General features: G+C 32.7%; 1 protein-coding gene and 1 long non-coding RNA gene across 2 annotated transcripts; both read left to right on the top strand.

Annotated features, from left to right (window-relative positions):
- Window positions 1-3026: 3026 nt before the first annotated feature.
- On the top strand, window positions 3027-15028 carry LOC127713060 (uncharacterized). Its single transcript, XM_052219663.1, has 7 exons — window positions 3027-3260; window positions 7134-7445; window positions 7845-8003; window positions 12416-12523; window positions 13654-13743; window positions 14307-14349; window positions 14906-15028. The coding sequence occupies exons 1-7, from the start codon at window positions 3197-3199 to the stop codon at window positions 14964-14966; spliced, it is 837 nt and encodes a 278-aa protein (XP_052075623.1). The 5' UTR covers window positions 3027-3196; the 3' UTR covers window positions 14967-15028.
- Window positions 15029-17657: 2629 nt separating this feature from the next.
- LOC127713066 (uncharacterized) lies at window positions 17658-24547 on the top strand. The gene is made up of 4 exons (XR_007987443.1): window positions 17658-17870; window positions 20262-20573; window positions 20948-21100; window positions 23876-24547. It is a non-coding gene; the product is annotated as an uncharacterized LOC127713066 (long non-coding RNA).
- The last annotated feature ends 781 nt before the right edge of the window (window positions 24548-25328 follow it).

Below are 25328 nucleotides of genomic sequence, written 5' to 3'. Positions count from 1 at the left end.
ATAGAACACAGTCATCACTGTTTTTGGAATGGCATACGAAATTGGAACGATTATAGACGGCCACGTGAAATATGTATGAAGAATTGTTGTAAGTCGAAAATAAGAGCCTGAGCTCCCAGGGATTTTACTCTCAAAAGTTTGATGCTGGATGGGCATATCCCGTACTGGTATAGGGCCGTGGCAGTCCCCAATTGCATGTTGTTTGATTTACTCCCGAAATACCGCAGTCGCCACTTGTGATGGGTTGAGCTGAAGGGTCGTAACCCTTAGTTTGAGAAACTATATAAAATATTTTTAAATATTATCTTTGTCGTGTTAAAAAAGGCTATAAAACTTTCCACACAAACCTAATTATACAACGTAGAACATTCATAATATATCTAATTTCCCATACATATATATTTTGCCGGTTTTTAAATGGGCATGAATGAGGTTTTTGTTTTTTCTATTTTTCATTGTTATACATGTGTAGGCTGGTCACGAGCCCAAATTATATGGCTAATAAAACGACTTAGGGTCGTTTTTTATAGTTAATAAACCCCACATGGTTAATTGTTGTTTAACGTTCAGTGACAAATATTTCATTCTAAAATTACTTCGAATTTGTGGTTTTATCGTATGAAGGTATAGTGACAAACAATCGCCCACTGTGACAAATACCTCATCAATGGAAAAGACGCAAAATTGCACAGTATTATTTTTAGTGCTTTAAGAAAAACCTTTCTATGATGAGAAATAGATTGTTTTTATCATTTTATTTTAGTATCAACAAAAACCAGGAGAGCTATATAAACCAAATGTTATGCATGCCAGGGTGCATCCGACTACTGCATTATATATAATACTAGTAATGATTTGAGAAGAAATGGACCTTCTAGTATTCGGTTTATATCCAGTCTTTATAGGAGACAAACCATTATTACGGAGCCTAGCGAGACGATGCGTATAACTGTTTTGATATTTTTTTATTGGTTATGAAGTACAGCGCACTACGTTAACATGGTTAATTTAAGAACGAAAACAAGAAATATTCTATCTGTGAAATAGCGAAATGCACGAAAACTATCCTTTTTCCGAAATTTTTACCATATAGATCCGGGAATGATTGGTTTTTTTTTAATCACCAATGCAGTTTATTACTTTGTTTTTGTGTTAGTTAATTGTTTGCATAGGCGGATACAGGGAATGGGGCAGGTGGCCGGACGCCCTTGTGGAGCTTCATATATGATTTTTACAAGTATCACTCAAAACGTAAGCTTGCAGAGCCCCCTTTTTTCTCTCTCAAAATCCTTGATTTTAATCGGGTTTGCAGATAAAGACAGTTGATTCTCTGCATACATCTCATTCCCAAAATCCCAAAGACAATTGTTTATAGAAGTGTCTTTGGTCACAAGACTGCTATTTTTGTATTTGTATATATTGCATATCGATATCAAATTCCATATCATTTGTTGCTCGATTTTCGATAGACTTATTGTCATTGTATATACGGATTTAAAACATAAATTTTATATTTTTATTTAGTGATTGACTTATGTACCAAAGTTTACATATAAACTGAGACAACTATCAAGTTCAAATGATATGGATGTAAGCAATTATAGGCAACCATACGGCCATACCGTGTAGTCGGCTGTAAAAAGGTCCGGACATAAAAAATATGAAACAATTGAAACGAGAAAACTAACGGCCTATATAATAGACAATTTACGATAAACAAATAGGACAGACAGAACTAACCGCAACCACTGAATTAAAGGCTGCCGACACTTTGGACAACCATTCTTCACTTTGGACAATAAAAGCAACACAGATACTAGTAACACATCAACCAACGACAGTAACTGAATTACAAGCTCCTGACTTGGGACAAGCACATGAAGTATATGATGGATTAAATATGTTTGTGAGCGCTCAACTACCCCCATAACCCGGGACAGTGATCGATGTAATAGCACAACATAAGAATACACAGTAAAAATCAGTTGCACTTGGCATATCTCAAAAGATCGATACGAGGCACAAAACAACTATAGCAGCATAAAAACAATAAACACAAAGCATCAAAATAAGACATTGTAAGAGTACTAGTAGTTACTGAAAGCTATAGTTCAAAGCCAGTTACAACTGATAAATAAATCATATTGTTAACTTTCACTTTACAGTTCAACGTTTAAGGTTTTTAGATTGCTTGACTGGTTATTGTTTTTTTAACTTAAAAACAGAAATAAGTCAGCGTGGAGATGAATATATCATGAACATTTTAGAATAGTTTACAAACATGACAAAATAAAATGAGTATCGACTACAACGTGATGTGAAATATATATGAAGAATCGTGTTGTCGAAAAATTAAGGCCTGAACTCCCAGGGATTCTACTCTCAAATGTTTGAGGCTGGATGAGGATATTCCGTACTGCTATAGGATCGTGGCACTCTCCAAGCGTTGCTTGATTCACTCCCGCAAAACCAGTCCTCACTCGTGATGGGAGCCAGTTAGAGGATCGTAACCCTTCGTCTGAAAAACTTCTATATATATATATAATTCCTTTATCTATAAACGTTATCTTTATCGTGTTAAATATGCTATAAAACTATCCACTCCAACCTATTTATACGATGGTATTTTAACCTCCCGTACTTTGCTGGTATTTTTAAAATTGGTGTGAATCATGTTTAATGTGTGTTCTTTTTTATAATCATACATGTATATGCTTGTCACGAGTACTTTAACTATGACTAATAAAACTTTACAGGTTTTTTTTATAGTTAATATACCCTGCGTTTGATTGTTGCTTACCGTTCTGTGGCAAATATTTCATGTATATTTTACGACCATACTAAAATTACTTCGTGAGGTGTAATCACACGTAGGTACATAACAAACAATCGCCCACTGTTTCAAATACCACTTAGATGGAAAAGACGCAAAATTGCACAGTATTGTTTTTATTAATAAAAGTGATTTACGAAAAACCTGAAATGATCAGAAATAGATTTTTTTATCATTTTATTTTTAGAATCATGTACATTCCGTTCTATTTAAAGAATATTAATACAAAATTAATACAGGTAAGTATACATAGAACTAAAGGAAACAGAAACTACGTGGAAAACCGATTGACATACTGTCTTCAAATACATCTTATTGGAAAGATTGTCGTCTGAAGTAAAAGGGACGAAAATAGCCAGGAAAATGGAAACAGTTGAAATGACATGTTTTTTAATAGTAGGAATGTTACTGTTGAACTTATGTCAAGGTAAGCATACAGTTAGTTAATTTTATTGTTAAGGTACATCAGCTTTGTGTATATATTTTTCGGTAGCTTTTTATCAGAAATAAGTCAAGGTAAAATATATGTAATCTTTTTATCTATTTAACAAGTACATATACATGATATAGTTTAGGTAAATAAAATTTTCAAAACACCGCTTTATGCATGCAGCGATATATGCTAGGTCTATGTACAGATTTGTAGTCCCCTAGCGACGAAGTCGAAGGGGACTATAGGGTTGCACTCCGTCTGTCTGTCTGTCTGTTTGTCTGTCCATCCGTCAGTCCGGCAAATCAGTTTTCCACACTTTTTTTCTTCGTGCTTGGGGATATTGAATTGATATTCAATAATAGTTTTATCATGACCAGTTACAGATCAAGTTTGAATTTTGTTCCGGTCTGATTATTTTGTGCAGAGTTATGGTCCTTGGACTTAGAAAATTCACGCAAATAATCAATTTTCCACACCTTTTTTTGTTATGCTTCAATATATTGATTTGATATTTAGTATTTTGTTTTACCATGACAAGTTACAGATCAAGATCGAATTTTGTTCCGGTCTGATGATTTCGTGCAGAGTTATGGTCCTCGGACTTATAAAATTCACGCAAATAATCAATTTTCCACACCTATTTTTGTTATGCTTCAATATATTGATTTGATAATTGGTATATAGTTTAACCATAACAAGTTACAGATCAAGTTCGAATTTTATTCCTGTCTGATGATTTTGTGTAGAGTTATGGTCCTTGGACTTAGGAAATTCACGGAATTAATTAGTTTTCCCCACTTTTTTTTTGTTATGCTTGAAGATATTGATTTGATATTTGATATATAGTTTTGCCATGACAAGTTACAGATCAAGATCGAATTTTATTCCTGTCTGATGATTTTGTGTAGAGTTATGGTCCTTGGACTTAGAAAATTCACGGAATTAATCAGTTTTCCCCACTTTTTTTTTGTTATGCTTGACGATATTGATTTGATATTTGATATATAGTTTTACCATGACAAGTTACAGATCAAGTTCGAATTCTGTTTGGTCCAGATGATTAATTTGCAGAGTTATGGTCCTCTGACTTATAAAATTCATGCAAATAATCAGATTTCCACACCTTTTTCTTCATGCATGAAGATATCGATTGATATTTTTTATGTAGTGTACACCATGACATGTTATAGATCAAGTTAGCAGTTTGTTTAAGTACAATAAATTTTTAACCGGTAGGGGACTATGTATTGCCATGCAATACTCTCAGAATGCTTGTTTATCTACAGACACATCAGCAGCTATGCTCATTCAATTTTTGAACAACTCGCATGTGTACTTTGTCAAGTCCAAGGAATATATAACGTCTACACTCTGACCCCTATAAAAGTCACATACTAGTACATGTAGTATTCAGATCTAATTCTAACAATCCTGTCAATACTTATATTTTGACATTGCGCTTTTCTCAGACTGTTAACACTAAATATGGTGGGTGTGTGCTGCAGCTGCTGCTTGATATTTTAGTTTGGGAAAACTTCATTTATTTATTAGTTGAAATTTGTTTTTAATTAGCTTTTGGGAACTGCTATTACATTTAGATCAGTACTATGCGTCATATTTCTTTCTGTAAGGTCATAATTATGCTTCGTGTAGATCTGAAGTGTCAAACCCTTTTCAACTGATTGTTACATTTTGGTCTTATATTGTGCTGTATCATCAATGTCTGGGTTAGTGGGGAGTTGAGGTCTTGCAAACATGTTTGACCCCGCCACATTCTATTTCTGCCTGTTCCAATTCAGGAGCTTATAACTCAGTCGCTGTCGTTGGTTGCTGTCTGTCATACTAGTATCTATGTTGCTTTTATTATTTTTTATTATAAACCAGGCCGTTAGTTTTCTAGTTTGAATTGTTTGACATTTTGTCCTTATGGAGCCCTTTATAGCATATTTTACGCTATGGGATTCACTCATCGTTGCAAGCCGTATGGGACCCTATAATTTCTTATTTTCACCCCCATTCGGTCTCTGCTGGATAGTCGTTATTGTTGATTTCAAGGTCGCACAGTGACTTCTTCCTCCTGTGGATAGTTTTGTATTGGCAATCATACCACATCTGCTCTATTGTATATCAGTTGTGTTTCATGTAAGTAACCATATAGATATAGATTTTCATCAAGATCTCTCACACCAAAACATTGGATAACCAAAAACAAATAAAGACATCGGGGTCTTCTCACTCGTATATATAATCATTTTGCCATGTTTGATACATGTAACGGGACATTCGATTACTCATTCTGATCTGGTTAAATTTGGAAATATTCTGTTTTTGCGCTGACAGTTACAAAATTTTACATTTCAGCTACTTTTATTGTTAAAATTATTCTATTTTACCAAAGTCAAAAGATTGTTGTACTAAAATCTGTTGGACCAATGTTTAACATGATATGTTTGATTAATTTTTTTAGTCAGTTGTGTTTTATGTCTGTGATGTATGTTTACACAGTTTTGGCTGCGGGATCCCAATTATTGTAACATTATCTAATATGTCTCTTTGGGATGCTCACCCAATTTTGTCAATAAAACGGAACTATAAATAACTGTTTTGCAAGTGGCAGGTTTAGCTGGCTATAAAACCAGGTTAAACCCACAATTTTCTTCGGAAAATGTCTGTACCAAGTCAGGAATATGGATGTTGTTTTTCACTTGTTCCGTTGATTAATAGCGTTTGATTTTGTCAGTTTTTCATGTTTTTATGGACTTCCCCTTTTTGAATTTGGCTTAATTGAAGTTCGGTATTTTTGTTATACTCTTTAAATCCTCTTTGGAAAATGTTTGGTTTGGTTTAATTGAATGCGTGTATCTCCAAACAAAAATTAATTAAATCTGTACTTTTATGGAAGATATGTAATTATTTTTTTTAGATATTCGTTTTCAGGAAATAAAGGAGATTCCCAGGAGTCATTATTTTAGGGCGAATCAGTTAATACATATAAATTACGCAACTGTTAAGATTAAAAGATGAAATACAAAACCTTAGCCTTGACCAAAGATTTAGGTGCATGGCTTTATGCAATGAAATATATTATAAATGATAACAAACTTATATATGATTTGGATTAACATTTGGAAAAAAAAAATCCTTGTAATATAAATATTAAAATGAAATGTATTGAAGTCATATTAATCATTTCCCTGTGGTTTATCACTATGTGCAGTCGAGTGCAAAGTCCGGGTGCAAAACTTTCATATTTAATGAGGTACACAGCAACAGTGGTTGTAATACGTTATTTTAAAATCTATATTGGTTATCACCTTTCGTTGAAAACACTTCAAGTTTGTTGTTACCGTAAACGCAAGAAAAATTCTTTCACTTTATGTGTACAAATACTGTTAGTTAATATTTACCGTCAAAAACTTTAAAGTTCTGATCGTACAAAGTATGAGAATTCCATTAGTCATACTGTGAATAAATTCTGGCGAAATATCATGATAACTATCGGCAATATAATACTTCCATGCTTCACTGAACACATTTGCAACTGACTAGTTAAGTTATAGCTTTGCTTATAGAAAGTCATGGATATATTTTGTTTAATTTATTAAAAGTAAAATCATTGACTTATATAGATATTATTTATTTACAATGGTAAGGTATATCACACTAAAGATAAAAAATATATAATGATGAAAATATATAAAAATAAAAATATATTAAGATAAACATATGTAGTCCTACTGCATCAGCATTTACTCTAAACAGTTTATTTGTCCAGTTCGGTAAATCAAGAGAACCTGAAACATGCAACTTTTAACACTTCATAGAGTTTTAGCAATTTACTAGTTATTCTTTTTTTTTAAATAATAGGTATATCAATTGATGTGAAGGAAGATGAAGTTTCCGACTGCGTAAATCCTCCAGTAAAAATCATCTGTGAATTCACCTCTGACGAACTACAGGTAGCCAGCAACGAGCTTATAATTATGCATGGTGGTTTGACGATGGCAAGTTGCAAATCAGACAGTTTGACCTGTACAACGGCAGGCGGGCGATACAACGTGACAATAGAGACTGGACGTGCTGTGCTTACAATATCAAACATGGATGTGTACTATTCTGGTACTACGTGGGGTTGCTATGCTGGACCAAAAATGGCTTCACTTAAGCTGAGATACTTCCGTTAGTTTTACTCTTTACATATTCCTTTTAGTTGATTTCTTCGTCTTGGTCTTAAATTATTACAAAAAATAGTGTTTTGTAGATGATTATTTTTAATTCATTATGGTCTCAATCCCACACACAAAGTTAAGCTTTTCATAATGTAACAAAATTCTTTGAAGACTTTCAAAATTTTAATAATGAACAATGGAAAAAGTAAATAAATCTGTGAATTTTGTTTTTTTATTCTTTTATTAAAAGTACCCGCATTGCAAACAACAAGAAAGTGCTTTCAATATAAAGTTGTGTTTTCTCGTTGCATAGGAGAAGCACCAGATAGTTGTTATGTTATTATTAAGAAAATTGCAAACAAACAAGATAGTGCTTTTAATATAAAGTGATGTTTTTCTCTATGTATAGGAGCAGCAACAGAGAGTTTGTCTTCACAGTTCCTGTCTCTCCGGCAGATCAGTATTGTTGATGTGGTGACACTCTTTATAGTTATCACTATACTGTTAGTACTGTTAATCAAAGTCGTGTGCGTAAGTTGCTGTCATAGCCAGGGAGAAAAAGAAAAAGGTAGGAATGCTTATTGGACATCAGCATGTTTTCTTTTACGATTAATGGTTGAGACATTTGAGTGAAAGAAATCCTAGTTTTAGCCAAATTTATATTTGTTTTCAAAACCAGAAACTAGAAACTTTATCTTAAGATAATGTCCACGGTAGCAGAGTTAAAGTTGTCAGTCTGTAGTATTTATGAAAAGAAAACTTTCTCTTTACATTACGCCATGATATCGTCGGCATCTCCTTAAATTATGAGTTTTTATTGTCCGTTTGGTATCTTCGCCTTTTTTATGCCCCACCTAGGGGCATTATGTTTTTCTGTATGTGCGTTCGTTCGTTCGTCCGTTCATTCGTGCGTCCGTCCTTCTGTCCCGCTTCAGTTAAAGTTTTTGGTCAAGGTAGTTTTTGATGAAGTTGAAGTCCAATCAACTTGACCTGAAACTTAGTACACATGTTCCCTATGATATGATCTGTCTTATTTTAATGCCAAATTAGAGTTTTGACCCCAATTTCACGGTCCACTGAACATAGAAAATGATAGTGCGAGTGTACATCCGTGTACTATGGACACATTCTTGTTTCTTCACATTTTGCAAATGTGAAAATGGAAATTATATATTTACGAAGATCAAATTTTAACATACTGGGGGATCGTTATCATATGATGACAGAAGTCATGTATATAAAACAAAACCGCATCATTCTCTGCGACCTTCGTTCCCATGCCGGAATTAAACGCTTTCTCTCTCTTTTTAAAATGACAGACAGGCTAAGGGGAGAGTTTGGCACCCGCAAACATGTTTAACCCTGCTACATGCTACATATATGACCTATAGTTCCCAACTTGTTTTATGTATGAAAACGATTGAGAAAGAGTAATGTATAGTTATATTTCATAAGTGACATTTTAATTTACTAAATGATAATGAATTTTCAACAGTATTTCAATCACCGTGTGTTTAACATAATCTTTAACTGACTGCAATTTATTATAGAAATATGTGTATGTCATCCGCAGTAAAACATGCATATACTTATTTTTTTAATTTAATATGCGATACACCATTCTGTTACGAGCTATTTTGATATTGCTCAGATTGAACATCAACAGTGTAAAAAATTATGCATTTATCTAGTAAGATATACGTCTGAAATAAAGGACTTATAATGTGAAATTTTGCCAATCATTAGTTTTATGGTTTTATATGTGAGGACAAAAGATATACTTGGGTCTACATACCCTATTTTTGCCTAAAAATACAAACCCTAGAGTTTGTTTTTACACTTTAACAGGAAATCATGAAAAATTGGATGTGTTTCCTATTGACCACAGGTAAAAATTGTGCAAAATGAAAGAGATCTTCCTATATACCATATTTTTGTCGAGCCTGCGACTTTTGTCGCAGAAAGCTCTACATGGGGATAGTGATCCGGCCGCGGCGGCGGCGTTAACTAACTTCTTAAAAGCTTAATATTTCAGAAGGTAGGAGACCTGGATGCTTCATACTTTGTATATAGAAGCCTTATGATATGAAGTTTCCGTCTGTCATATTTCCATTGTCCGTGACCTCATTTTCATGGTTCAGTGACTACTTGAAAAAAAAGTTCAGATTTTTTGTAATGTTAATTTCTCTCTTATTATGAGTAATAGGATAACTATATTTGGTATGTGCGTACCTTGCAAGGTCCTCATGCCTCTCAGACAGTTTTCACTTGACCTCGACCTCATTTCATGGATCTGTCAACAAGGTTAGGTTTTTGTGGTCAAGTCCATATCTCAGATACTATAAGCAATAGGTCTACTATACTTGGTGTATGTAATTATTGTAAGGTGTACATGTCCAACTGGCAGATGTCATCTGACCTTGACCTCATTTTAATGGTTCAGTGGTAAAAGTTAAGTTTTTGTGTTTTGGTCTGTTATTTTAATACTGTATGCAAAAAGGTCAACTATATTTGGTGTATGTAATGATTGTAAGGTGTACATGTCCAACTGGCAGGTGTCATCTGAACTTGACCTCATTTTCATGGTTCAGTGGTAAAAGTGTAGTTTTTGCATGTCTCGCCTGCGACGAAAGTCGCAGTATGCGAGACATAGGTATTACTATCCGGCGCGGTGGCGTAAACTATTTGTATGAAGCTTTATATTTCAGAAAGTAGAAGACCTGGATGCTTCATACCTTGTATGCAGATACCTCATGTTACGAAGTTTCCGTCTGTCATATACAGATATAAGAAGATGTGGTATGAGTACCAATGAGACAACCCTCCATATGCCCATTGTCCTTGACCTCATGTTCATGGTTCAGTGACTGCTTGAAAAAAGATTACATTTTTTTTTGTCATGTGAATTTCTCACTTAATATGAGTAATAGGATAAGTATATTTGGTATATGGGTTCCTTGCAACGTCTACATGTCCGTCAGACAGGGTTCACTTGACCTCGACCTCAATTCATGGATCAGTGATCAAGGTTAAAGTTACGTGATTAGGTTCGTTTCTCAGATACTACAAGCAGCAGGTCAACTATAGGTGGTGTATGGAATGATTGTAAGGGGTACATGTCTGTCTGACAGGGTTCATCTGACCTAAAAACATCTCATCAAAGACGAACAAACTTTTCTGCACAATCATGGGATATTACATTTTTTTAGTTCATAAAGATAGGAATATACACTAAATGGACAATAGAATAAAACTTGACCTCATTTTCACGGTTCATTGGTCAATATAAAATTTCCATGGCTTAGTCTGTTTCTTTTATATTATAAGCAATAGTTCATCTATATTTAGTGTATGGAATGATTGTATTAAAGGTGTACATGTATTTCCGGCTTGGTTTATCTGACTTTGACCTCATTTTCTTGGATCATAAATGATAAAGGACTTATCATTTTTTATCTGGGAGGGGGGGGGGGGGGGGGGGGGGGGGGGGCTGGTCAAAATGCAGGGGGGATCCAGTTTTTTTCTGTGTGTGGAAAAGGGGGGTTCAAATTTTTTTATAAATTCAAAGTGGGGGGATCAATATTTTTTGCACATGGAAATGAGTAGTTTGCATACTTCAAAATACAAAATGTGAAGAAGAACGGATGATTACAACAGTCAAATGGAAATAAATTTTTACCACCATTCATATCATGACAATTAAGTAAGACATCACATGACTTAGGTGATGTAGGAAGCTACCATTTTTGTGTCATTTTGTCTCATATAAAATGCATTGGTGCTTCATACCCCGAATAATCCAGTCGTTATACCGTATATCGGGTTTTTTTTCGCGTGTGTTTAATTTTCGCTTTGTTCGCGGCAGCTTAAGAAACGCGAAAATTTGACCCCGCGTAAATTTCTCCAATAAATGATCAAATATTCATCTAATCTGCATACAAACAGTTGAATTTTGTTACATAAGTGTAAACAGATGATTCTGAGATGACGAACACCACAAATGTGCCTTTTTGTTTTCATTAAAAGATCCATTTGGGTCCATTTAGACCTCTCATTCCCTCAAATTTGTACTGTTTAGGCTAATAAAAAAAAAATTTGGGGTTACTATGATGATATATCACACATTTATGAATGAAATGTAACAATAAATGAGTAATTGAATTGTTCAAGCTAAAAGCATGAACTATTCCATATAAAAGTTTACCGATTCAATGGTGGTTTTTATAAGGCCTAACGTAAAATTTACGTTTAAGCAAAAGAGGGACATATACTAGTATATTTTTTACAGAGTTACTTAGGAACAAGTTTGCTTTAATAGCACAATATAGGAAATTAGAAAAGACTATTTCATGTTTGCAATATTTCCGTTAAATAACTCGGTAAGTGTTTTGCATGTTAAAGTTTTGGCATGTTAATGTTTAATAGAGGGGGGGGGGGGGGGGGGGTCACATTTTTTAAATGTTTTTACAGGGGGGATCAAATAAAAATAGTGAAATATTATGGGGGGATCAAGAAAATTTTATATGTTTGATTTCAAAATGACCAGCCCCCCCCTCCCAGGTAAAAAAATGATAAGTCCCTAATGTAATACTTGTAGTAAAACTTTATATTTAGGACTATCAACATAAAATCAATGGTTAGTATAGTAGTCGAGACATTTCGGCGTGTGCACTCTTGTTCTAAAATGTGGTAGCTCTAAACACACATATTCATTTATTGTTTGATTTAACATGTTTACCTAATATGTTCACAGAAGATCAGCATATAATAATCGACTGTGCAAAACACTGAGTTATTTCCAACTTTTTATAAATTCACTGTGCTTTATATATTATTTATATTCTCACAATTAGTTTTCAAAATACTTTGTTTTGATAAATAAGATAAAAAGAACAATTAATATGATTAAAATAAACAAAACATGATAAAATAAAATAAAATAATACAAATAGAAGATAATTTATCGTATTTTCCCTACAGATGTTGAGCGTTGTTCCTGTTCGTGTATAAGTGATCTGTTCAGCAGACGACAGAAGCAGGAGGTCAAAACTGGTTATACTGGGCACAGATATGAGGTCAAAACTTCATGTATGTAACTTTTCAATAACTCTTCAGGGTAAATATTTTAATGTAGATGAGGACTATTGAGTGAATGAGGACTCTTAATTTATGACAAAAGATATCAAATCAATTTTCCCTTTGTGAACATTGAATTTATTTGAATACAAAATGAACAATACTTATATTTTATAGAGTGAAATATCTGTATCAGAGATTAAACAGTCTTGATCCGCCCATTTCCTTTTAAGCAGGTTTTCTGTAATTGCCTGCATTTTTTTATTACTGGTACCCGATTTGTCTGTCGACAATGGTCTGCACCTTTGTCATAGTTTTGATCTGGATATGAGGTATACGTCAATGGAACACCAACACAACCACAGAAAAAATAATCATCTTGTGATCAATATACGGCCATCAACAATAAAATAGACAGGTGTTTATGATAAAGAAGAGAAAAAAGGAATTCAAATTAGAGTATAGATAATTATGTTTAAAACAAATAAAGATTTGAAAGTACTGGGCAATGAAAAATAAACAATTAATAGATACATGGCTTCCAAAATGAAAGAATGTAGAAATGAAGACTCCCTTCCAGACCGTAATGTAAATTAGGCTCTCTTGTGTGTACGTGGTAGTCACATGATCACAACAATTTTCAGTGGTGCATGTTTTATGAAAAACTTCAATCTACCATGACAAGACTTATAGTATTAATATTTAACCTTGATAATCAAAACGTCCTGAATCTTTGATTCAAATAATCACAAAAAAATGTTTGAAGGCATTACTTTTCACGAAATCCAACACCACATGCATGATACTATATCATTGTATAAGCGAACTTTTAAAGAGAACAAACAAGTTGAATAATTTTTATCTGCCAAGAAACATTACTATACTTATATCTCTTCACCATTTGTAGAAGGACTCAGGATACCAGCATGGCTATACAGGATTTGTATAATAATGTATATATAATCTCTTTCCCATGCAAAGAGACGAAAGTTCAAATCTGACTTTTTAAAGACTTAATCCTTTCCAGGACTTTACATTATCAACTGTGTAGAATATAATAAAAAAATGGCTCCTATTTAACAAAAATGTACATATGTTTACTGTTTAGTCAACTGAAATAACTATAAATTGTTTGTTCACAGATATAATAGAAGACCCACACCACATTCCTGACGCAAGTTGTAAGACTGGTCTAGATAGGAAGACAGAAGCTGAACTGGCATGTAAAAATGGTAAATATTCTGTGTTATCTAACCTGGATTACGTATACAATGTCTACTTAAAGGTATAGAGCATAGGACTAGAACCCAGAAAAAAGACTATAAGAAGTTATCTCTCAGCATTCAATATCTATACCCAGATACACAAAAAAATGCCACTAAATGACCCAAATCTGTTTAGATAAAGATGTGATAAATTGCACATTATACTTGTTTAAGGTTGCTTCACGAAATCTATATTCACTGCTTTAAATGATAAAGACTTGTTTATTAGTAAAAAGCGGACAATCTGAATCTCAGTATCGTTTACAATTGTCGATATCCTGAAAGGCTAATAATAGACATATTCATGGGATTCAGAGCTTGTACTATGGCTCTTGTCGTTGTTCATAGTCACACGATATAAAAGCCGGAGTCATGGTGAGATCTATAGTCTATACATGCTATATTTGGTGCCATACCGCTATGTAAGTGACATCACCTTCTATTCCATTAATCAAACTTAAGTATGTTTTAACAACCAATACTACCCTTGAGGGTCTGGCAGGATGATTTATTGCCTTTTATTATTTCAGTTCCCGAAGAAACAAAAAAGGTTGCAGCAGAAAAACTCACTGAGTAAGTATGTTCAGTAAACTAAAAAATAAAGGGAATCAAAGAATGAAAGTTATAACAGAAAGGATGGAAGAGGTATTTCTTTTCAGTGTTGCTGTTTCGAAATACAGGAAAGACAAAATCAGATCTCCTAAACCATGTACATCAAATAAAGGCAACAGTATAGTATACCGTTGTTCAAAAAGATAATAAATTTAACAATTCTATATCTTTTATTAAACTGACAATTTTTCAAGAATCAATATCAGATAGCGCAAAACAGCCACCGTGCTCGTGAAAAGCGTAACCAATGAAAGACTGGAAAATCTTGCTTCGGAAATCATTGAAATTTCCCCGGCGGACTCTGTGTAAGAATGATTGCACTTTGTGACATAGGCTTCTATTCTTTGTAATACGGATGCTGACTTTAAACTTTTAAGAAATTATTTTTCAAATTGTCGACCAGTGTAAAACATGAACATTGAAATACGTTACAGAAATCTTGTAAACAACCTTTTCAAGAAAGTTTAAAAAGTGGAAGAAAGGAACTGATAGTTATTTTCCTACTTTATTTTTGCAGATATGTCGAGGCCAGAAAACCACTGATATCTACAAGTAATGTTAAAGAAGGAGAGAACTGAATTTGCTGTATCTCGCGATATCTGGATATTTGTTATTAAATTATTGGTTGTTCTTTCGTAAACGATTGTTAGACAGTTATTTGATCCTTATAAGCATCTTTATATTAAAACTTCTTCCAACCGCTTCATCAAGTTGAGCATTCTCGTGTACCAATTAACATGATAAATGAAAAATGTGGATTATACGTCTATTTGAAAAGTCCAGAAGGATAAAATCTCAAAGATCTGCCATCAACCCCAATGGGCATTTAACATGAATATGCACGTTTTCATCGAGTAAATCGCCATTGCCGAAACTATCGCTAGAAGCATTTGAGCATAATGTAAACGGCTGTGATTGCATGTCTCTTTAAAGTTCTATTGTATTTACATTATTATTCATATTTTCATTTAAAAAATAGACATTTGTGTTTGTACAAAACAAGGAGTTTATATTCACAATCAAAATATGTGTATTTATGTGCCGTGTGAAATGTTTTTAGCCGGAGCTTAGCTTCGGTTTTTTTTTCATTTGCAATTATATGTATGTTTGAATTGTTTTTGCATGTTTGGAGGAGCCTATCTTCAGTGTTTGTCATTCACAACTTATATATAATTGTGTTCAAGAGTCGTATTTATTTTACTTGTTTATTAATATTTTTGCTTTTGTGTTTTAATTTTGCATTTTAGAAACATTCCTTCGGTAGAAGCTTTACGTTGGCATTGTGTTTATTAATTTGCAGATAGATATTTAATTTCAATAAATCACACTTAAAAAAAATCTGAGTTTGAATGTGTCTTTTTTAGTTGTTTCAAATACTTAAACATAGAAAAGAATAACTTGATATAAGGAAAGCTTTCGCCAATGTGAAATTGTAGATTATAGAACTGCAGACTTGGTATTTTATACGAAGATAGTATGTCTGTGTTACTCTAACTTTTATACCCAGTTGGTGTCTAGGTACAAAAGGGCAAACGTGCGAGTGAATATTCACTAATGCTTCTAGGTTTTTAGATAGTTACGCTAGATTATTGTTACGTCGTCAGAAGACATGTCAGTTGCGCTCAAATCAAACCAGTTTGAAAGCAAACACAATTACAAATTTAAAGTGCATTCAAAAATTCAAAACAAAAATTTCCAAAAATTGTGCCGAATCTGAAGATCACTATGAATTGGGATAGGAAAATCTTAGTGTTTCGAATGATTTTAACAACTCGTGAACATTTAATTTTGGGAAATAAACTGGATCAACGACGAATACAGTTACAGAATCAGACTAGGTGACGGTGTCGATGAGATAGGTTTGCATGCATCATCTGTTAAGGTGCCACAGTCATATCAAGTCTCAAATTTGAATACAATGATCATAACAAAACAGGTATAAATGTCAATCGGAAATTGGTAAACTTCTGTTGCCTAAATTTAATACGAGACAATAACAACCAACCAGAAGTGATGGCGAACATAGAATGTTTGTGGTTGTTTAATGGTTTAGACATAATAACCACTTTGAGAATGACCGGTATAAATGTACTGGGTATTGATTTATTTTCATGGGTAGTAATTTTCGTAAATTGAGGAAACATTATATTTTCGTGGATATTTTATTTCGTGCTTTTGCCTAAATCTGCATACATGCCATTAATAGAAAATTTGTAATTTGTTGAGCATTTACATTCTTGTTTCATCTCTACCCTCGAGATTCATGAATATTTGTATCCCATGAATAAAACTGAATCCACAGTATCGGATCTTTGATGATTGTTACAGGTGTACCAAATTATTGGAAGATGTGACAGTTGTATCGATTGTAGAATGGTTGGTACATATGTATCAAGTGCAGGACGGTTCATACAGTTTGAGTAAAGGGTAAATTGTAGTGGTGTAAAAAGAGTATGATCGGATGATCGGATCATGTTTCATGTGTCGATAAGTCAGTCCTTCGGTACTGACATGATTCCTAGCATAGCTTTCTTAAATTGTCCGTTTATAAATTTTGAAATTATTGAAAAAAATGAAAACAACACGTTAAATAATTTCATGAGTCCGAAGCGCTTTTATGGATTTAACTTCATCAGGAATGCTCAAAGCCGAATATGTGAAAGCCGAGAATGAATAAGAAACCGAAACAGTGGAAGAACTATATGACAAAAAAAGTACATAAAAAATAGCCAAATCCGTCTAAGGTCAACTTTGCCTGAGGGAGTTGAAACCCTAGTTTGAAAACTCCCCCAGGCAAACGGATTTGGCTATTAATTTAAGTTTTGGGAGGTCAGATAGCTCTCCAACTGTTTCGGTTCTTATACATCCTTTGGCTTTCAAATAATTCGTCTATGAGCGTTCTTAATGAAGGTGAATCAAGAAACGCGCTTCGGATGCATACAATTTATAAAGTGTTATAAAGTGTTATCCTCATTTCTTAAGTTAAAACGTCCTGTTCATGCTGTTGTCAACTGCAAAGATACCAAATTAGTTTACACAATATTACTTGCTGTTGAAGGATTGCATACGGTAAAAATTAAATGTATACAGTACTCAATCAGATGTGTCAAATACCCCTTCATGGAATAGACGCAAATCTTGTTCAGCATTACATATTATTTAGAAAAAAGCATTTATTAAAAGAAACAAGGAATTTACTTTTTTTATTTTAAGAATCGTGTTCATTGTTTTATTTTTAGAATCGTGTACATCACAATCTATTTAAAAATGTTTAGGAAATACAAATGCAGTTGAGTAGTATTTAACATATTAGTTAAGGAAAACGAAACTGTGCGGAAAACCTAATGACACACCGTCGTGAAATAAATCATATTAGGAGGACTTACTTCGAAAGGAAAACACGAAAACAAACAGCGAAATGGAGGCAATTAAGTTGACATGCTTTTCAATTGTAGGATTATTACTGTCGGAAATATGCCAAGGTAAATACCGGTATATAATTAGTTATTTTATTGGCAATGCAAATCAGCTTTTTATTTATATCTCCTGGTAGCCTATTAAAATAAAGTCAGGTAAAATAAGTGTCCAGTGGTGGATCAAAGAGTGGATGTTGAGGGCTTCCCCCTACTTTGATCGCCAAGTGGTTTTTTTTTCTTTTAGAAAATATCGTGTTTCTCGTGATTTATATATTTTTTTTTGCATAAAATAGTCCAAAATGTTTTCGCCTCGATCCGCTCAGCAGTATCTATTACGTTTCTGCAATTATCAAACATTTAATTAAAAGATAATTATTTCCAAAGAATTGATACACAAAATTAGACCATACTTATGTAAAGAAGATATTCGAAACCTGTTTACAAATATCAGCTTGTATTTATATTTTGAAACAGAAAAGTTAGGTATGTCTGTCCAAAAGATGAATATGTCAAAGAAACTGAAATTTTGAGTAAAAGCCTTAAATTTTGATCCGAAAAAGTAGCACATGCAGGTATTTTTTTCTTACATATTAGTATTGAGTATGTGAAAAATAACTGACATGCAAATGTTCGTCAACAATTCAACGTAGGTTCGAAACTGTATCGTATGGTACTCCTCTACACCAGTAAAAGAAAAGTATTTTAAGCAATATAAAGCATACCCGTTTGTGTATTTTTCAAGTAGAATGAACTTCACAAAAACATTGGTAAAATAAAGACCTTTAAAGGCATCGGGATTCATTTAAATGTTTGTAGTCATTTTGTCATGTTTGCTGTTTGCCTTGATATCATCGGGGACAAAAGACGTATGTTGAACACAGTAAGGGTTTAACAAAAGACAAATCGAACATTATATATTCGGTTCCAGTAACAGTCGACACATAAGATTTCATATACAAGATTTTTTTTTTAATTGTTGAAATTAAATGGAAACTTTTATTAAATTGCAGATTGGTCAATAGTTTTGTATTTTTCATTTTTAAAGAGGATGGGTACATGTTAATCCACATAACGCGTAATAAAATATATTCTGTTATGAAATAGAAATATAAGGGATTCGTCCATTTTAAGAAATAAAAAAGAAGACGAAGAGTCATGAATATATTGATCGAATCATAATAACGATATATTTAACATAACGGTTAAAATAAAAATATAAATAAAATTAATCTCAACCTTGATCAAAGTTTAAAAATAACCTTATCATGCTTATGTGTGCATGGTCATATACATTGAAATGTAAAATACAAATGTTAACAATCTTAATTCATTTGAAGTAACTTAGGGAGGCTATATATACCAAAGGGATAATCAAACTCATAAGTCAAAAATTAACTAACTATGCCATGGCTAAAAAAAACGAAAAACGATGATATATAATGTGAACACAAAAGTGCTGAATATTGGATTCAACACGAAAGCGAATTCTGCGTGCAACCTTTTCCATTTTTATTGACTAACAATCTTTAGTTTTCTATGTTGTGTTTTATGTACCATTGTTTGTCTGTTGTTTTTTTTCTTTTAGCCATGGCGTTGTTAGTTTATTTTCGACTCATGAGTTTGAATGTCCATCTGGTATCTTTCACCTTTCTTGTACAACAAATGTTCTTTGTATTTGCCATCGTCTTTAGTTACGATATCTCATTTTAATTAGTATTTTCGTACCAATAGTTTCACTGTAAGTTGTCAAACCCATTTCAGGTCTAAATGAGCAAGCATCAGAGAATACATACCATGAATTAAGTGTAGCAAAATAAAAGGATAACAAACTAAATTATCAAGTTCGTTTACTCATGGACATTTGATAGACAATATAATATTGTCATGGTTTTATATTTGTCTTTTGTCAAATTAAGTTCGCTTTTAGAAACCCGCATATGGATTTTTCGAAGTGTTTAAAATAAAGACACTTAAATATGATTTGTTTTTTTATATTCTTTTCAAATGTTTACGCCAACGCACGCCAATTGCAAGGTATACTTCAATGAAACAATAATAATTATAGTGTACCCCTCTTGTTCAGTGAACTGTCAATTTGTTCAGATTTGTAATATAAAAAGAACCATAAATAAACTACTTAAACATACTAGCTAGGCATATAATTTCGTACTTCAGACGCGGGTTTCGTCTACAAAAGTCTCATAAGTGACGATCGAATCAAACAAGTTTACATAAAGTAATGCCGAAATGTTTGTGTATGTTTTGCTAATAGCAACTAAGTCATGTAAGTTAATCTATTCCTGGTTAGAAAGTCTTTATTATTTCGAATAATTTCAAGTTAAGTAAATAGTTGATTCAATATGGCCATATCAACGAAATTCATGTCAACACTGAAATGTTCCTTTTAACACTTCATAGAATTTTAGCGATTTACTAATGTTTTCGATTTTTTAAAAGGTCTCTCCATTGATTTAATGGAACCAGAAGTATCCGACTGTGTAAATCCGTCAGTAAAAATGGTCTGCAAATTCACCCCTGACGAACTGCAGGCTGGTAGTAACGAGCTTACAATAATGCATGGTGGGTTGACGTTGGCAACCTGTAAATCGGACAGTCTGACGTGTACGACGGCAAGTGTGTTATACAACGTTACAATGGAGGCTGCACGTGCAGTGCTGACAATAACGAACATGGATGCGTTTTATTATGGTCCTATATGGGGTTGCCGTGCTGGTCCCAAAGAGGCTTCACTTCAGCTAAAATACTTTCGTAAGTTTTACTATTCTCTTCGCATTTCTGTTATCGATATCAGATACATTGATATAATTGTAGTACCAAGAAGTAGTTTACGTAAGTAAGTTTTATTATATTATTATTATCCGGGTCGTAAACCTGCAAGCCCATTCCAGCATGTGACAATAACTCTTTGAAGAAAGACAATTTCTTACTTTAAAAACGATAAGAAAACTAAAAGCTATTATTAGTATTCAAATTTGAAAGTGAACCATTGCAAAAAAAAAAAAAAAAAAAACTATGAAAAGATTAAAAAATGAATGCTTTTTTTAATGACTTTCATCAAAATTACACGACAAATAAAGAAAAGCCCACTTTTAAATAAATTGTTGTGTTATCTCTTTGTATAGGAGCAGCAACTGAGAGTGCTTCAGAACAGTTCCTGTCTCTTGGAGAAATATCTATAGTCGACCTGTTGACACTTTTTATAGTTATCGCTATATTACTGATACTGGTAGTAAAAATGTTTTGCATAAGTCGCTGTCAGAGAGGAAAGGGAAAAGGTAGGAATGCTTATTGAACATCAACATGGTTTGTTTTTTCACTTATAATTGAGAGTTTGTAGTGAAATAAATTCTAATTTTTAGACAAACTCATATTTGTTTTTTACATGTCCGTGAAAGCAAGCTATGACTGCGAGTTGCAAATCTGTGGTCATTATCAAATGAAATTTTACACATGTTTCTCAGATGATAAAGGGATAGTAAATGTTTTTATGACCAAATATTAACTTAACGTTCTTCATATGATTGAATACATCAAATTTTTGTTGTGTACAAGTTATCATTTTACAACTTGTACAAAAATAAATGCACAAATCATCATTTGTTAAATTTGTACAAATCGTAATCTGTAAACAAATTATTGTACAAATAACAGTTTGTACAAAATTTGACTAAAATTCACTTATAATTTGTGCAAAGGATATATGATAATCTAATATGATAGAAATTATGGTCTTTTACATATTTTTGAAACCAAGAGGTTAACATGCAATCAGTGTTATTACGTAAGGAACATACTGTAATACTTTTGACTGCTATTGCTGAAAGCAAGCTCATTGTAACCTAATGATTTGAAATAATATCATCCATACCAAGAAGACGCAGCGGAAATTATCAGAACTTGCTGTGGGGTATAATGTTATTATACATATTCCTCAGTACGATCGTGCCTCAACTGATCCTCGATATATCTTAGGCGTAATTGTTGAATCTGGAGATTTCGGATACCGAATTAGAACAGCTGTAGGAATTTTAACAGGATATTTGTCTAGAAATCAAATTGAAGTGTTAATTCGCAGCAACGGTTCATGAGCTTCAACTTTCGCTACGCGCAGCATGCAGTAAATAAGAGGCTTTCACAAACTGGTGGCCAGACGTTTCTTTCATGTAAATGCAAAAGGGTGCTGCTGAGCACTTCTAAATGTGAACGTAAAAAGCAGATGATGCTGTGCAATTCCCAATGCCATAATTCACTCACATGCTTAAACAAATGATACAGAACTTTTTTTTTATTTTTCAACCAGGTTTATTCGTGGTCATTCAATTAAGATTCTATAGAGTGTATAAATGCTTTTTTTAACCAGTAATTATAAATTATTAGCGAATTTTAGTCAAATTGGTAATTTGTACAACCACTTTTTGGACAAAGTACAATTTGTACAAAGTCAAAATGCAAATTATTATTTGAACATTTTTTTGGTACAAATTATGATTGGTACAAAATGATAACTTATACACAACATATATAAAACTAAACATCATTCATTCTTTGCGACATTCGTTCCCATCCTGTGATTAAACAATTATTCCTGATAAACGTAAATCCAGAAAAGCGCTTTGAACGCACGGAATTTATATAGTGTTGTTTTCATTTTTCGTATATTCTCAAACTCGGATTGACAGTTAGTCGTGCAAATAATCTCAATGAATTAAATATTTATTATAATAAGATCATGGACAATTAAAGCACATTGAAAATTATGCAAACATCATTGTCAAAGAGCATAATGCAGTTAAGTTTCACATCTGACATTATAATATGTCTGTTCATGACAAAATGAGGAAACAACCAAAACTGGACATACTGGGATGAATATGTTGTCAAATGTCATGTATGTCACCTTTCAATTGCTGTAAAGAATATAATGGTTAAATAAGAAGAGGACTATTCAATGAGAGAGGATTCTTTATAACCATAGATATCAAATCATTGGTTTCCAGTGTGAACTGTCAATCAGTGTTGTTAAGGAATGAACAGCACCTATATATCAGAGTGAAATATCTGTATCACAGATGACAAAGTCTTGATTAGTCCATTCTTTTTCAAGCAGCTGTCGTTTAATCCCTTTTTTATCTTTTAGTTTTTCTCCACTTTCCTGTCGACTATTGTCTACCTCTGTCATCGTTATAATATGGATGTGATGCATCCGTCAATAGAAAACCTACCTAGCGACATAATAAATAATAAAAAAAACATCTATTAATCAAGATACGGTCTTCGCAGTAATTTATACAGATGTTCTTTTTTTGTTTTAGTATATCGCTATAAATCGTCCCTAGTGATCACTTAGTTGGTTTCTTTAAATTTAACTTTATAGGAACAATCTAAGGATATTTGTATATTCATTCAGCTTATAAAAAAATATAAGTGAAATGGTCTGAATGGGGTTAAAAGACAAAAGAAAATTTCGAAAACAAATGAAGAACACAGAAAAATTGGTTATAAAATTTAGAGAAAAGAGAACAGTTGACAAAAAATTAAGGAAAGATAATAATTGGGTGCTGATTATAAAACTAGAAAACAAAAAATTTACAAGCAGTAAGTTTTCAGAAAATGAATATATCAATGATGTTTCATGTCATCACAAAAGTTCTCACTACTGAGCTGGTGAAACCCTCAGAAAGAAACGTCCATCAGCAGTGTAAAGCAGGCGTAAACATTTCAAATTTTTATTTGGCTTTCAATTATCCTCGCTCAGATCAATTATCGAGTATTGGCATGGAATGCTAGCATCGTTAGCTTTCAGTGGGAAGAATTATAATCTGAAATCTAACACAAGGACACATAATGGCCTCGATCTCCTGCTGTATAACACAAGTTTTGTCGCATCACACTAACATAAAATACTTTACTTTTATCTTTATAATCCACCTTGAAAATTTTCAGCTCTCTTCATTTTTTTGTCGCAAACAGACATTAATCATTGAAGCTTTCTTCCACAAAACTTCAAAAATCGAAAGATAGAACTGACATTCAATTGTTATATTTTTTAGATAAGCTGATGCCAGACAATCCACTGATATCTTCAAATGGAGTTACAGAATAATAACGAAATTTTATTTGCTTTAACAGTCTCTAACAATATTTGGATATTTGTTATTTCATTGGTTGTTCTGTCCATAACGAATATCTGTAAGCTTAAACAGTTATTTGATACTGATAATCGACTTTGTAAAGCTTGTTTTAACCGTTCCATCAATTAGCTGGGCATTCGTATTGCAAATTTAACAAGCATGATAATTTTGGTTGTGACTGAACATATTTGTTCGTGATTCTGCACTTACATTATCACTTTTATTATTTATATACTCTATGCATTGGTACCAAGTCTGTTCGTTCCCGGTCCATACGCAAAGGCTTCGTTCGCCCGAGTTCCGTTCTAATTTGTTTTCTATCAATACACATTATTGTTAAATGGTTTTTGTTTTTATTGATTCAAGTATCTATTTACTTCTTGTAAATAAATCATATTTTTTTAGGAATAAATGAATATATATCTGAAACAAGTTGATTAATCTCGAGCTGATTGGTATTTCATTAGAATGATTTTAATTACTGTTGATTGTAATTTAGAAAGCTTATTAAGTATTCTTTTTATATAAGCCTTCATATTTAACCTATGTGATTTAATATGAAAAACAATCAATAAAAATTTGGTTCTCCAATTCTTTGTTTGGAATTAAAACAAATCAATAACGAATGAAGTTCTGCAGGGTGTGACAGTACCACAATGCATCACTCAATCGACAAAACGAGCAAGAACACTAGATATAATTATCATTATAATATAAGATTAATGATACTTCTGAATTATTTATTCTATAAATCTATTTATAACATATTTTTTGCATTTTGTACAAAACCAAACAGCCAATTGTCAACTGAGAAGATTCGGTAAGATGGCCAATGAGACAACAATCCACAAAAGGACAATTATAATGATGCCCCCAAACACATTAACTGTTTTAACATGCACCTTCATAAAACGTTTTGATTTCAATACGTCTTATAATATAACATGAAATGATGATCAAACACAACAGAGTAATATAATAATAAAGGCGAACTGACTGGGACGAGGATGCATGAGGGCAAAAAGGTATGAGAGCAAACGTCATTGTGGACGACCAGACCTTAATTCATACCAAACAGGGAATCTCAATTAAGATGTTGGCTTCATAGTTAAAATATATATAAATACATGTTAAAGAAAAAGAGAGGCGAAAGATACCAAAGGAACATTACTGTTTTGTAGAGGCCTAGCTTAATTTTTTGTAATTCAAAATATATGTAATGGCAGTTGTGTACTAATTATTTCACTTTTTACGGATAACTTTTGTTGTTGTGTGTTTATTTTAAATTGCAGAGGCATTTTCTCTGGTGCAGCCTTGCATAAATTTTATATTGTGTATTGCATGTGATATTAAATATCAATAAATTTCACAA

This window comes from Mytilus californianus, unplaced genomic scaffold, assembly GCF_021869535.1.
Source record: "Mytilus californianus isolate M0D057914Y unplaced genomic scaffold, xbMytCali1.0.p SCAF_8, whole genome shotgun sequence".
In the NCBI taxonomy this organism is placed as follows: Eukaryota; Metazoa; Mollusca; class Bivalvia; order Mytilida; family Mytilidae; genus Mytilus; species Mytilus californianus.
This window is presented reverse-complemented; position numbering and strand designations above follow the sequence as displayed.